This window comes from Anomalospiza imberbis, chromosome 1 (assembly GCF_031753505.1).
Source record: "Anomalospiza imberbis isolate Cuckoo-Finch-1a 21T00152 chromosome 1, ASM3175350v1, whole genome shotgun sequence".
In the NCBI taxonomy this organism is placed as follows: domain Eukaryota; kingdom Metazoa; phylum Chordata; class Aves; order Passeriformes; family Viduidae; genus Anomalospiza; species Anomalospiza imberbis.
Window position 1 is genome coordinate 134,704,300 of NC_089681.1, and position 13,518 is coordinate 134,717,817.

The 13,518-nt window shown below is 38.3% G+C and overlaps 1 protein-coding gene across 10 annotated transcripts in view; it reads left to right on the top strand.

Moving 5' to 3' along the window:
- Positions 1–803: 803 nt before the first annotated feature.
- The window catches only part of KIAA1217 (KIAA1217 ortholog), a 230,086-nt gene continuing 217,371 nt past the window's right edge, over positions 804–13,518 (top strand). For 2 of the 10 annotated variants that reach the window (XM_068171434.1, XM_068171450.1), the window contains exon 1: positions 809–1,165. In XM_068171434.1, the coding sequence (XP_068027535.1) occupies positions 946–1,165 (220 nt within the window). In that variant the 5' untranslated portion in view covers positions 809–945. Of the gene's footprint in view, positions 1,166–13,518 lie in introns of all 10 variants that reach the window. The other 8 variants (XM_068171457.1, XM_068171418.1, XM_068171425.1 and 5 more) reach the window with 8 other exon arrangements.

Genomic DNA, 13,518 nt, shown 5'->3' on the forward strand with positions numbered 1-13,518 from the left:
ACCAAATGCTCTTTGTCTTGGCAGCATTCACAAGCACAGAGCTGGCAGAGAAAGTTAGGCAGGATTTGCCTGGGCATTTTCAAAGAGGAGCACTCAGGAACTGAGATTTGAAATAATGTAGCCTGAGGTCAGGAATTTTTTCTTTAGAGAGTCAGTAAAGAACATGATTATCTGTAGTGTGCAAGAAGCCAGGGGCTTTCTAGATATATATGTACCATTGAAATAGGAAAGTATAGTGGGCAATATTCTGTGCAGTGGTGCTTCCTAAACAATGCCAGTTATTAATAAGGGATTTGGGCCATTTTTCAAAGGGAGATGATATTTGCTGTCAATTCTTCCTTTCTTTCAGTGAGTTAGATAATACAGTTCTAACAGAATATGCATCATTAAATCCAATTTGAGCTTGCACTGTGCTTAACTCAAAGACAAATATGTTCTTGACATCAGGCATTTACCATATAGCACTGAGGCAGTGCGGTTTTGGCGTGCTGCGAGGAAATCTGCTGAAACAAGAAAGTGTTTGTTTGAGAGGGTTGGGAGAGGAGCGCGGGAGGGTCCCACATGCAGAGGTAACCCCACGCTGGGTGGTTTTTCACGCTGTACCTGCGTAGGTGGAGCATTCCCCTCGTGCCAGGGTGCTCCTCACTGCACACCGAGAGCTCCAGACAGCCCCTGGAAGAGCTTCTGCTCCCCACAGCGTGGCTGGGGCTCAGCAGCGGGACAGAGTCATCTGTTCTACCCCAGTACACATTTGCATTCCACAGGTCTGGGAAACTGCGTGACCACCCAACGCTTGGTGTTTAAAGCTGATCAGGCTGGCAGCACAGCACTTCACATCCAGCTGCGCTGCGCACACAAACTCCCCAGCCTCTGTGCTGGAAAGTCAGCTGCAAAGGATTTTTTCAGAAATTGCTTTTGGAGCAGGTACATTCCTGCACAGGCAGGATGTCCAAACCCTCTCGCTTGGCTCGACCTGTGTTGGCTAATACAGCTCCTAAATCGCCTTTGTCTAGGAAAGAAGATTTTAACAGCCGATCACGAAAAATTAGGCTAGGTGAAAAGATTTTGAGAGCTGGCAGCGAAGGAAACCTGGCTAAACAGCATCAGCAAGAGCAGGTGGAAATCACAGAAAGGCTTGTGCCACGGAGGGCTCCTTTCCTGAAAGGTAACTGGTAATTTCATACTGAAAAAAAAAAAAATCAAATGCATTTGCAGTCATTGTGCTTTTAATAAACCCCAAGCATCAGTTATTGTATAATAGGGGGGTATATGTGTGTATGTGTTGTTTCTAAACAACAGATTCTTGTACATAAAGCATTTGTTTTGAAAATAAAAGGGCTGGAAACATTTTTTTTTGTTCAATTTTGGCTGGGTGCTGTGTACAAGCTAAAAATGTTGAGTTGTCAAAATGGTAAATCAAAATCTTTTACGGTCTAAATGTGCCACTGTATTGTGAAGCTTTATTTAAGTAATGGTTTGAAGTGTGAGAAATGTGTGAAAGATTAAATAGGGAAAAATAAAGAGAAAATAGACATCAGTGCAGACACAGAATCTTTAAACCCTGCAAGTAAAACTCTTCTTTGTGGGTCCTAACAAGGCAGCTGCAACTATTTCTTGTAGAAAAACTAAACAGATCAAGTGTATTTGGAAAGGCTTATATGCTTTCAGAATGCAAACAAATGTGGAGGATCATATAAGATTACAATCTACTTTCACTGATCTGTTGAGCAATGGGCTGCAGGAGCACTGCCTCTTTTTAACTTAGTTTTTGTGACAGTACTCCTTAGAACTGCATTTAAAAATAGGCATTTAATCTGCATGGTGTAAAATGAGGGTAAATTACCATTCTATCTGGAAATAAAAGTAGTACTATTCTAATTGTACTCTTCATAGAGTTTATATTTAAATATGAACAAGAAGTAGAATCCCTTCAGTACAGAATAGAAATCACTGTCCCTCCATCCTAAATCCATAGGAAAAAGAAGTGTAGATTATAGACCTTTGTAACTTGAAACTGTGCTTTCATTTCACACACATGGCATCCAAGGTCACAGTTTTTATTCCCACCTGAATAAGGTTTAAAAGATTTTTTTTTTTCCTGCAGTATGAGTTTTATTATTTCACAAAGGAGGGAAAAGTGATGACACCTAGTCTTACTCAGGGAGATGGATGATCTGATTGTTTCTACAAAGGAAACTCTGTTAGAAGCACTTTATTAATGGCAGAAGAGCAAATAGAAAAGCTGGAGGTGGGAGGGCTTAAATTACTGGTCTCACTTACAAGACCTCTTGCTTATTTAGCGATGTAATGTGGAAACTAATTTTTGATCTTGAGATGTATTGCAAGAAAGTAAAACCTTTATTAAAAAAAAAACCAAACAGATGTACAATTCTTTATGCCCCTTTCTTTATTGGTATGGTAACCAATACTTATTGATTTTATAGTAAATTATGTTTCCCAGTCAAATTTTTAAAATTTGAAAACTTTCATAGAAAATCCTGTAACAGTATGTTTTTCACCAAGTTAAAGTTTTTTAAACAGCAGTTTATTGTCTTTGTGTTTTCTCATTTATTTGGTGCATTGAGAAAAGGAAATAATGTGGGATTTACATAACAAAATGTGTATCCTTTTAAGGGATGTGACTATTATGGCGCTTTCTGTTCCTTTATTACTTTACTCACTTTATCAAAATGTTGTTTGGCTATGTGATGCTTTACAACTTCAAGCAAAGGTTGCACTCACTGCTTAGAGTTTTAGGTGAAATTTCTAAAAAGGGAAATCTAGTGTATATCAGTAGTGCTGCAACATGGCACGTGCTTTTAGTATTTATAGATTACAATTACTGTCTTCTTGAGCATGAATTAAACCCTGTTAAGTACTGGCTCTCTGCATTGGGATGGTTGTTTTAATTTAGACAAGATGCTATTGTGAGTTGTTTTGGTAAGAGATGTTGAAGAACAAATATTGATGCTTCTGAAGGGAGCATACTATAAGGGTGATGGAAATGCAGAGTGTGGGTTTTTTTCTCTGGAATGGGACTGGCTGGGTGACTCCCAATAAATTCCAAACACTGGCCAAAGTGATTTGAAAGATGCTTTGTGAGAAGCAGGTACAGACCTGGGTGGTGGAGGGACAGCAGATATGGCAGAAGCCAAAAGAAACATAGAAGCCATAAGGCAGGGCTCTGGGGCAAGGCTGAGTAATACAAGAGAGCATGAGCAGCAGCCAAGGGTCTTTATGTGGAGTGGAAGAGGTGGCAGAGGGCAGCTATAGCCTGAATGAGGTGGCTAAAGTAGGAAGCATAGTGAGGGGAGGAAGAAAGCTCCTGGGGGAAGAAGAATGAGGCTTGGAGGAGAAAAAAATGGTGAAGGAGGAATGGCTTTTAGGTGGATCAAAGGGGATGGAATGGAGATGTGGGAGCAGGAGGCTCTGTTACATGTGGAGTGGGGTCCTAAACAACCTGACATGGAAGAGGAGTTTGACCAAATTTCATTCTTTGTTGTGTCATGTCAGTGAAACCCCATAGTTGTGTGTTTGTGCTACCCCTTAAAATCTTGGTCTGTGCACAGGAGATCAGGCTGGGTTGTCTGGATTAGTTTTTACTGTTGAATTTTACATGGGCAGCACAACACTGTTTCTGGTTTCTTTGAAAGTTTTCAATTAATACCAAAGAGATAACATGCATGAGTGGTGCTAACAGACAGCATCCAGCACAGCTCAGTGTATCACAGATAGGAAATACAAAATTGGGGCTATAATTTTAATGGGACTGTAAAGCATGGTGACTCATTTTAATTACATTATATGTTGGGGGTGTTTTCTACAGAATTCTTGCCCTGCATTGTGCAGGATGAGTTGTAGTTAACTGAGAAGTTGGGTTCCATTAGCAGGGGGGCAGCTTGAGGCAGAGACAAAAGTAGTAGTCCGTGTGGGTAAAGCCATTAAAGGTCCGAGTGGATCTCTCTGCCACTGAGGTCTGTGTGGCAGAGACAGACATACTGCTTCAGCTTTCACAAGGGAGTGCTGTATGGATTTGGTTTTTGGTTTAGTTGCTGGATGTACAAATCTGAGACCATGAGTTCTGATTTGCAGAGCTGAAATCATGTAACAGTAACTGAAGCCAGTGTCAGCTGCAATTTTATTGCATGAAGTACTGCAAAGGACTCCAGAAGGTCATCTTGTACTTACCTGTTACTCTTCATCTGAATTTAATGGACAACTTTGACCATAATTTCTCTGGATGCCAGGTTCATCTTGCTAAAAGAGAAAGGAAAGAGTAGGATAAAATTTGTATTTTATAGTGAGGAATACTTAGACCCAGGCTACAAAATTTGTTGCTAGGTCTTCAGACCAAGAGTGGGAAATAGGGTTGCAGAGATAGTCTGATTTTTGGCATTTCCCACCTGGTGAAGGACTTTCTTTGCAAACTGAACATCATTTAAGGATTTGCTGGTTTAAATAAAAATGGAGATAGGTAAACCTTTCTCATTTCAATTTCACTTTCATGTCTGAATCAATTAAAATAGGATTTTTTCACCTCTGGGATGTGTTACTGATTGGAGAACTTTATGAATTTCTGTTACCCATACTTTCCTCCAAGAAAAGCAGAGAATATACTAATGTTTGTCTTTTCAATTTCCTTTCTCTGTGCCCTTTTATTGAGTTTTGATATTTGCCTTATTACTTGGCTTCACATTGCTTCACTTTGCTTTATTTTTCACTCCATTTTTCTCCATTACAGTTTCCTCCCTGGTTTCTCCTCTGCCCTTTACTTTGCAGTTCATGGTGATTGGAATGCAAGGCCAATACTTTTAGTCTAAACCTTTTGTTATCTCATATTCAGTTGGATCCAAAACTAGACAAAACCTGTTTGTTCCATCCCTAGTTATTAGAAGGGGGCCAAAGGACTTTGGGGATATAGTGGGATTCATAACTATGGTCTCTTCATGTGAAGCAAGCAATAATACCACCATAGAAAGTGGAATTAATTACATTTTCCCTATTTTGTTTTTATGACAAACTCCAACGACCATATAACCCATATGTGTATTACTAATTACATCCAAGAACTTTATGGTTTTTAATAGATACAGAATAATGGGCAAAGTTTGGAAATTATTCTGTCTGACATTTGAGTAATATCTGTGGAATGTTGAAGGCTGAGAACTTTATTTGTCAGGAACTTCTATTTCACAGCATTTCCTGATGGGGATGTACCTACAAATACAGAACACATGTAAGACTAGGGGTTTGCCATCCAAGGAAGTTCATTTTTAAAAGAATAGCAAAGCAAAGAATGTTAGTATTTAGCCTACAGTATTTTTGTTTCCTCTGCAACTGTTTTAGATAAGAAAGATCTTATATATACAGTACTTGTTATACAAATGTTCATTATCTCACAAATTTAATGCTAGCTTTCTTCTTTACTGTCAGTACATTTTTTTTCAATTTGAAATGCAGCTTTTTTTACTGTGATCTAAAAAAAAAAAACCACAAAAAAACAAAAACAAAAACAAAACTTCAGAAATTTTACTCTCTTTTAGAGTAGTCTGAAAAACTATAGTGAAACTAGGCTTGGTATCAGATTTGCAACATAATACAGCTAATGGTTCAAAATTTTGAGTTTTGATAACATATAGAGACTATTATTTCATTTTAGTATGTTAGTATTAGAAATAGAGAAATAACATGGGCCATTAGATTACAAAATAAATCTAGATAAAAAATTCAAGCTGGAAAAGAGCATTTTAAAGATAACTCTTGGAATTTATAGTTACAATGTAGAAGCAGAGACCAGGCATGAAACAGTAGACATTCTTTCAATTGCCTACATGAACATTTATTTCTACAGCTGCTGTAGGATGACTTCACCTGGAGGATGAATAGGGCAGCTGAATATGCCTCTTTCCAGTTAAGATTATGCAGTATATAAAGTAGATTTATGGTTATTGAAAGCTGAATATCTGGACATTTGTTTAGGTAAAGAATAATTGGCCTATCTCTGTTCTTATTTGCTGTGAGATCATGACTCAGACCCAAGCATAAAATATACTTTAGATATTTTTTTAAGCATGATTTCCTCCAAAAATTGGTCATGTCAAAAATATCTGGCAGGCTTTCTTTCATTGGTAACCTTTTTATCCATTATCTGAATTTGTGCAATTATGATGAAGAGGTAAGTGTCTCAAAGATAATGTATTTCTATGATATACTGTATACACTGAGCTGTGTGGGATATGCTGTTCTCTACCTGTCAAATAGTACATGTCTATATTTTTCTATAATACTGTGGAAAATAGCTGGCTAGGTGGAGAAAGAAGACCTGATTTATATTGTGTTCAGGTAAGAGCTGCAGTGTGTGCTCAACTCTTCTTGCACATCAGAGAGTTCATGTGTGGGTGACACCTCATAAAAGCCATACCCAAGGGACAAGCTTGGGTTAGAGCTCACAGCTCCTATAATTCACTAAAAGAGAAAATTCAGATTATGGATGAGGTTGCATGAATTCTGATGGTAATGTTTTGAAATAGAATGCATACTGCAGCCTAAGTATAATTCAGTTTACCAAGTCAGTAGTCAATTCCAAATAAAAATAAAAGAAAAAGCTGCTTTGGAAACCAAGTTACAGTATTTGCCTTGCTTACAGAACTATTTTTCAATTGCAGAAAGTATATCCACTTTAAAAGTTCTTCCTCTGGGACCTGGCAGGAAAAGAAGGAGAGCTCTATACATCCCCTTGGGAAGCTCAGGATCTTCTGTTTGTTTTGCTGCAAGGGCATGAAGGATGAGCAAAAACTTCACTAGTTGTCTCAACAGCTCTAAAAAAGCTTAAACTATATAGATGAGGGAATTTTGGAGAGGTTACAATTTTGGGGGAAATTAAGTAATTATTTTAATAATTTTTGAACATTCATTTTTCCTTAAATTATGTATTTCTGAAATCTGTCGGAGGTTTTGAAGTCTAGATTAAATTAAGGGAACTAAGAGATGGCACAGACTGTAGGTATTTAAATGTTCCTCACTGGATTCTTGTCTGTACAGCAACATATCAATATCACTTTCACATCTTTAGGATGTATGTATACATTTTATGCAGAGTATATAACTTTTCATGTGTATACAAAATCTGTAACCATGTAAGAATGTCACCTAAGTGACATGACTTAATTGGAACCATAGAATTTCAGTATTAGAGAATTTAGTAGGTGTCAGTCAAGCAGTACCATGCAAATCTGAACTAATTTAGCAAAATTTGAATGAGAAGACTCTGAAATATTGTTCCTACTGCCAAAATCCCCTCAAGCCTGACTGTTTCTGTGAAACAGTTTTTTTCCTATCCAGAACTGACCATATTAATACAGGATATATAATTTTTGAGTGTACCCTTTTATCAAAACAAGAGCTAGTGTGTTTTGAATTGAAAGCAAAACTTTCAGATTTATCCATTTATTTAATGTTGTGGATATTCTAGTAGGTTAAAAAGTTACTTGTGTGTTCTGTGTTAATTTGTATGATATCAAGACAGGAGTTTTTTTTACAGTTGAGAGGTTTTTGACTGAAAATGGAAAGAACATCACTGAAATACAGTGCAAAGAAATAGCAATGCTCATGTATTTAACATGTACTTGATAAGCTTGCGTATCTTTTATTTTTGGTGGATGGACTGTAGTGTCCTTCTAGGCTGAAATTCAACTCCTATCTCTAGCTGTTGTTATTCTTGTCTGCTAATTAAGTGATGGATCAAACTTCCTTTAATTTTCAGGTTAGCTCACATCCTCTGAAATGGGATTTTCAAAGCTGGACATGGTGCTCCCTCACTGAGTGCAGTGGAAGGATTATGTTACAATTATTGTGGATAAATGTTTATAAATCCTAGTGCAAGTACAGGTTTTTTTGCACAATGGCATGGTAATGTTTTAAGCTTCTGATTAACTCCTAGAGCCTTTTTAGCTCTTAATCATCTTTTAACTTTAGGCATTGAGAGTTTCCCCCTGAACCAGAAACAATCATTCTAGCTGATCTTAATTCCTGAATCCTTTCTAGTATTAAAGTGTAGACACAACATCAGCTCTTTCCAAATCTTCTGGTATTTCATCCATCCTGAGTGAATTCAGGTAAATATTAAGAACGCAGAAATATTCATCTGTTAGTCCTTGTAGTGCCCTAGGATGAGATTTGTAAGATCCCAGCACACTATCTGGTTTCATTCCTTTCCTTTTTAGATTTTCTTGCTGGTATTAATTATGGAAGACACATGGTCACAGCTGACCCTCTTCTTGAAGTCTGATATGAGAAAGGCATTCAAAATTCTGCTTTCCCCACACCATTTGTTAAAAACTGTCTTTTCCCATTGAGTAATGGATCCATCTTTTCTTTGCCCTTCCTCTGACTACTAAGGCATTTATGCAATAAGTAGTCACCCAGGCCTGCTGTTCATTTTAAAGAAAGGGAAACTGTTCAGGGCCCAGTCATGAACTAGTTATTCTGCTTAAAAAACAAAAAAGGCAAAGCTGCAAACACATGAAAAGTCAAAACATCTGGAATGCACAGCTAGCTGGCTGAACATAGCCAGGATATTAGTATCCAGACATACAAGAACAGGCAAAGTTGTATTATTACTGGGAAATAAGTTTTATGATGGCCATCTCTTGCTGACATAGGTTGAGGTTGTGTCCTGCCCTAGATAAAATTTATCTTGCGCCTCATACTTTGAGTTTGTGAACATGCTAAGGCCCTTGCTGCAGCTTCAGCCCATGAGTAACTTCCCTTGCAGTAAAAACTTTGGACACCTCTCCTCAGCCTTCTATCTTCTATTAGGCAGATTCATCTGCAGCATCTAGATGTGGCATAGACAGACTTCATTAATTGTTTGAAATTAAACTTTCTAAGCACCCCTTGTTAGAAGACACGGGAAAAGAGGTTTAGGCAGAGAAGGTGTAAGTGCTGCCCTGCTGTGTGAGGTGTGGGCACTGCCTGGCTAACATGCAAGTTTCACAGACAGCTGTGCTGCCTGGCTACATCTTGGCTATCACCTGGTAGGTGCATCACTTTCTTTTGAGGCTGTAGATGTTTCTTCTGCCAGTGATGTTCTGCCATTCTGAAGATGGTCCCTCTCTCCCCATACCCGTATGGCTGCCAGAGCCAGGAGATTACAATCTCTTTCTCTCTCATGTATCAATTTCATTAGGGCAGAAGATAAATACTAAGCATATCACTAGTGAGGGTGATCAAATAGCACCTGGAGGCGTTAAAATTAATCCAGCAGTTTGAGACCAACATCTAGCTTCCCTTAAACACATTTTATGCTAACCTGTAAGTTACTATTTTGTGGCACAGATTTCTCAATGAAGCCTTGAGTGCATGATAAAAGACCTCATTCACATGCTGGACATTCCAGGCAATGTTAAAATCATGGACTCAGTTCATGCACAAGCCATGCAAACTCACATGTTACACTTGGCTGTTTTCCTGCCTGCACATCTCACTGTGCAGTTTGCTTTTCCTACTGATCCTGTGCCCACTGTTTGTCATTATCTGAGGCTCATCCACCACCATTCTGTGTTCCCCATTGTTATATAGTGCATGCACTTACAGGATTCAATTTATCTTTGTGCTGAATTAGCTCTCATATTACCATAAGTGAAGTATCACTTTGAATGCTGTCTTGACCTCTTGGAACTAACTGAGCTCTTCCTTTGCAGGGCTCTGTAGCTCACAGCCCTGTGTTCTGCAATGGTTTGCATACTCCATGGCTGGGCAAGAGCCTTGGTGTGGGGCAAAGCTACAGCTTTTAGGGAAATCAGACTACTAACATGGAAAGCTGTCTCTACACAGCCTCAGAAGTCCTTCCAGATCAAGCAAACAGTTAAAACTCTACTGCCTTTGATGATGGTTTAAATAGGTTCTGGCACCAGAGCATCCTTTGTAATGCTTGTGCAAGTGCACCTGTGAACCTCTACACGAGTCCTCCGCCTGCAGCTCCCAGGCGAGTTTCTGCGAGACACAGTGGTGGTAGTTATTGCTGAGTAAATATCAGAATGGAATTAGCTGCTCAGGAGATAGTTTTAAGTAGGAAAAAAGTGTAACTAGAACTTACTTGCTGATGACAAAGTGTTGGTTTATAGTACGTTGTTTGGTTGTTGCTTTTAATATTATCAAACTGATGTGTATCACTGCATGTAAAGTAAATAGAGGTGCAAAAAACACTTGTGCCAAGTAATCTAATTCTGCATTTTTAAAGGAGTTAAGAGGCTGATCCACCATACAGTATTTCTCCATGAAAGATCCTTTTGTTCAGATGCCACTATGTCCTAATATTAAAAAAAAAAAAAAAAAACCAAACATAGCAAAGAGGAGCTTAACTTATGTAATATTTTGTTTGTTTGTTTTCCACATTCTTACAAACTAGTCTTTGCTAGAAAATTATGATGGAGTTGTAGAGACTCATTGTAAGGAACCCACTGCAATGCTTGTCTTCACAACTGGTGAAATTAGGGAATAGTGATACACAGCATCAGGGCAGCTGCTGCTTGTTAGCTGGGTCGTTTGTAGGAGACAAAACAATTCCTTCCTGCTTGACTGGCAAGTTATTTTAATGGAGTGTAAATTAAATATTTCAGTGGTGTTCCTAGTTGCATGAAATCCCCTTGGGTGCCTTACTGACATGACCTCCTCTAACATTAATGCTGATATTGTTGCTTGTTCTGGGGGTGTTAGGAGTTGCTGTCTCATCCTGGATGCCATGGAGCTACTCCCTGAAATAATCTAGGAGCTTCATTTAGCAATATCCTTCTGTTTCAAGGACTGAACACCAGTGGCAATAGCCTTGAGCTCTCCTTTTACTCATGTGCTAAATCTAAACTATGCAGAGATAAAAATGGTGGCCTGTAGTCATCTTCTGTATTTAGTAATTCCTGTTCAGCCTTGAATGAAAACTGTAATTTTTCAAGTCAAAAATGGACTGCCTTTTAATTTCTTTTTTAGTCAGCTAATCACTGAAAATTCAGAAAATCGTGTTTTGTTGAAAGAAGGAAATTTCCACTAGTACAAAGCCAAAAGCTTTAGGAGAAAAATCTGTGAGGCTCCAGGCTGCTTCCCTAGTGCATAGTAGAGAACATTGCTCCTTCACAGCTGACCTCTAAAGGTACAAAGATGTGAACTAGAGTACAAGCTTAACAATGGTTTCTGTATTTTCCTCTCAATAGTAACACAGGAGTTAAATTTTAAATGACAAGTTACAGCTAAAAGCACTCATTTTTCTTTAGTCTCTGTTCTGTCCATAAGCACAGGCCTTATTCCAGATGACATGATAGAGATTTTTCCAAGCCCTCTGTGAAAATATTGGTAGAAAATAGCAGGTGCAGCCTTAATTTTCACTCTTCATCACTGCATGTTTAAGCTCACAGTCCTAACACCAGTTGGTTTTTATCTTCCTCAAAAAGTTCTGTAATGCTTATCAGTACATTGACATTCCTGACAGCTGGACTGTTCTGTGCTGCTTGCAACAGCTCATATCTTTATATCCTATAGAACATATAGCTATTTATTTAATATAATAATTCAGATAAAATGTCATCTCTCAAGCAGAAGTCTAGTCATGTTACATGTTTGAAAGCCAAATCCAATAGCTACTGACCATTTTAAAATGATTCTGATAGGATGTGTGGCTGGTGAGCCCAGGCATTCAGTAATTTGTCAGACACTGTTCTGCAGAGATATGAGAGGAAGTTTACCCAAGTGTCCTTATCTCTCCAGGAGGCACATTGTATTCTGTAGCAGTAAGGAAATGCAGCCAGCTGATGGTACTAGATATTCTTGCATCATTAAAAAAGCTAACATATGAGATGAAAATCCTGTAGATTTTGACAGAACTATTTCTAAAGAGAGTTTCTTAACCTTCTAAAAAGATTCTAAGTAAATGTGTTTATGATTTTTATCTGTATGTTTGCTTAAGGGCATTAAGAGCAGGTATAGATCCACTTACAGTTTGAATCATTTGCTATGCATATGTTTGCTGTAGCTGTCATGATGGCATGTGAAGAAGTGGCCACTGCCTGACCTGTGGGCAGTGTGAGTGTGGAATGGCAATCTGCTCACTGCCAGGACTGAGGATCCCTGATCAAAAGATTTGTTTAAAAAATATGTTTTGGTAAGTGGAAATATAGACACAACCTGTGCCTATGGATGGAACAGCCAGGACTGCCTTACCTCAGTCATGCCACAGGGTGCCTTCTGGGGCAAGGGTTGCTTGGTGGATTAAAAGTGCTGTAAAGGAAGGGGATGAGGTGTGTGTTAGGATCTTCTTTGGAAGCTGAATTCTCAAGAAGTCAGAATTGGTGGAAAAATCTGTGTTTTCTTTTCACCATGATGATACATGGTTAAAATACTTGAAGCCCTTGTAAAGGATTCTGAATTTTTAAATGAAAGGTGATATACATGCAAACAACATTACTGATATTTTCAGTGGAAAAACTGAATGAACATCTGATAACACTTGTGTGGAGGATGATAAAAATACTGTATAAGATCTCTTTTAAATGACCACAAAATTACTTGTACAGAAATTGATATAAATACCTTCTTAGTCTTCAGTGATTTTCAAAAGAATACATTCAGTAACTTCAAAATAAGTTCTAAGTACTTCAGCTTTAATTTTGTGATTAGATGTTTCCAATAATTGAAAGAAGTACATGTGAGCTCTGAGCTTTCTGTTTTACTTTCTTACTTCACTGAAACAGGACTTACATAGACTTGAGGTAAAGAAAGCAAGCACCCTTGCCACTTACTATGTTACGTGATCTTTGCACAGGCAAGCCTTGTAAAATCAGCAGCATTTTTAAGACCCTTGATAGCTACACAAGATACTTATACACTTTTTTAGAAGGGAAGTGCTGTGAAACTCTCAGAGATCTTCTGAATTTCCAACAGAGCAAAAAACACCAAAGAACTAAACAAAATAGTGGGTTTGGATGATGCAGTCAGTATGAATTGCACTCTATCTGCATTGGTACTAAACATTGTCATAAATGTTTTTAATTATCACATGATTTTGCTAAAGCAAAGTGATGTGTATTCAGCAGTTCTATTGAGTAGTCATAGTTCATATTCAGAGATATGTGGATTTCAGGTTTTTGATGTGTCTTGATATGTGAGACAACCAGCTGTAAGGAGGGGAAGAAGAGTGACTTGCACTAGTAGATTTAACTGGTCACTCATCTATTCACTCAGTATACAGGCTACAGAGTGCTTCGGCTTTGTTTGATAGCAAACAAGATTTATGGTTTCTCCTAGCCTTAAGAAAATTCTTGCACAGTAGGAGTAATGCAATTCCTTATTTATCTGTCTGGTTTTGCTCTCACCTTCATCTGTCTGGAAGAACTGGGTCACCCTTCATCTGTCATCAGCAGGCAGCCTGAGCACTCTGTTGCTGTGTGTAATTAGCCCTGTTGCAGCCTCTGGACAGGTTAGGAGCTGGAGAGCACATTTCCTCAGCCGGGTACCCTCTGATGGCTGCACACT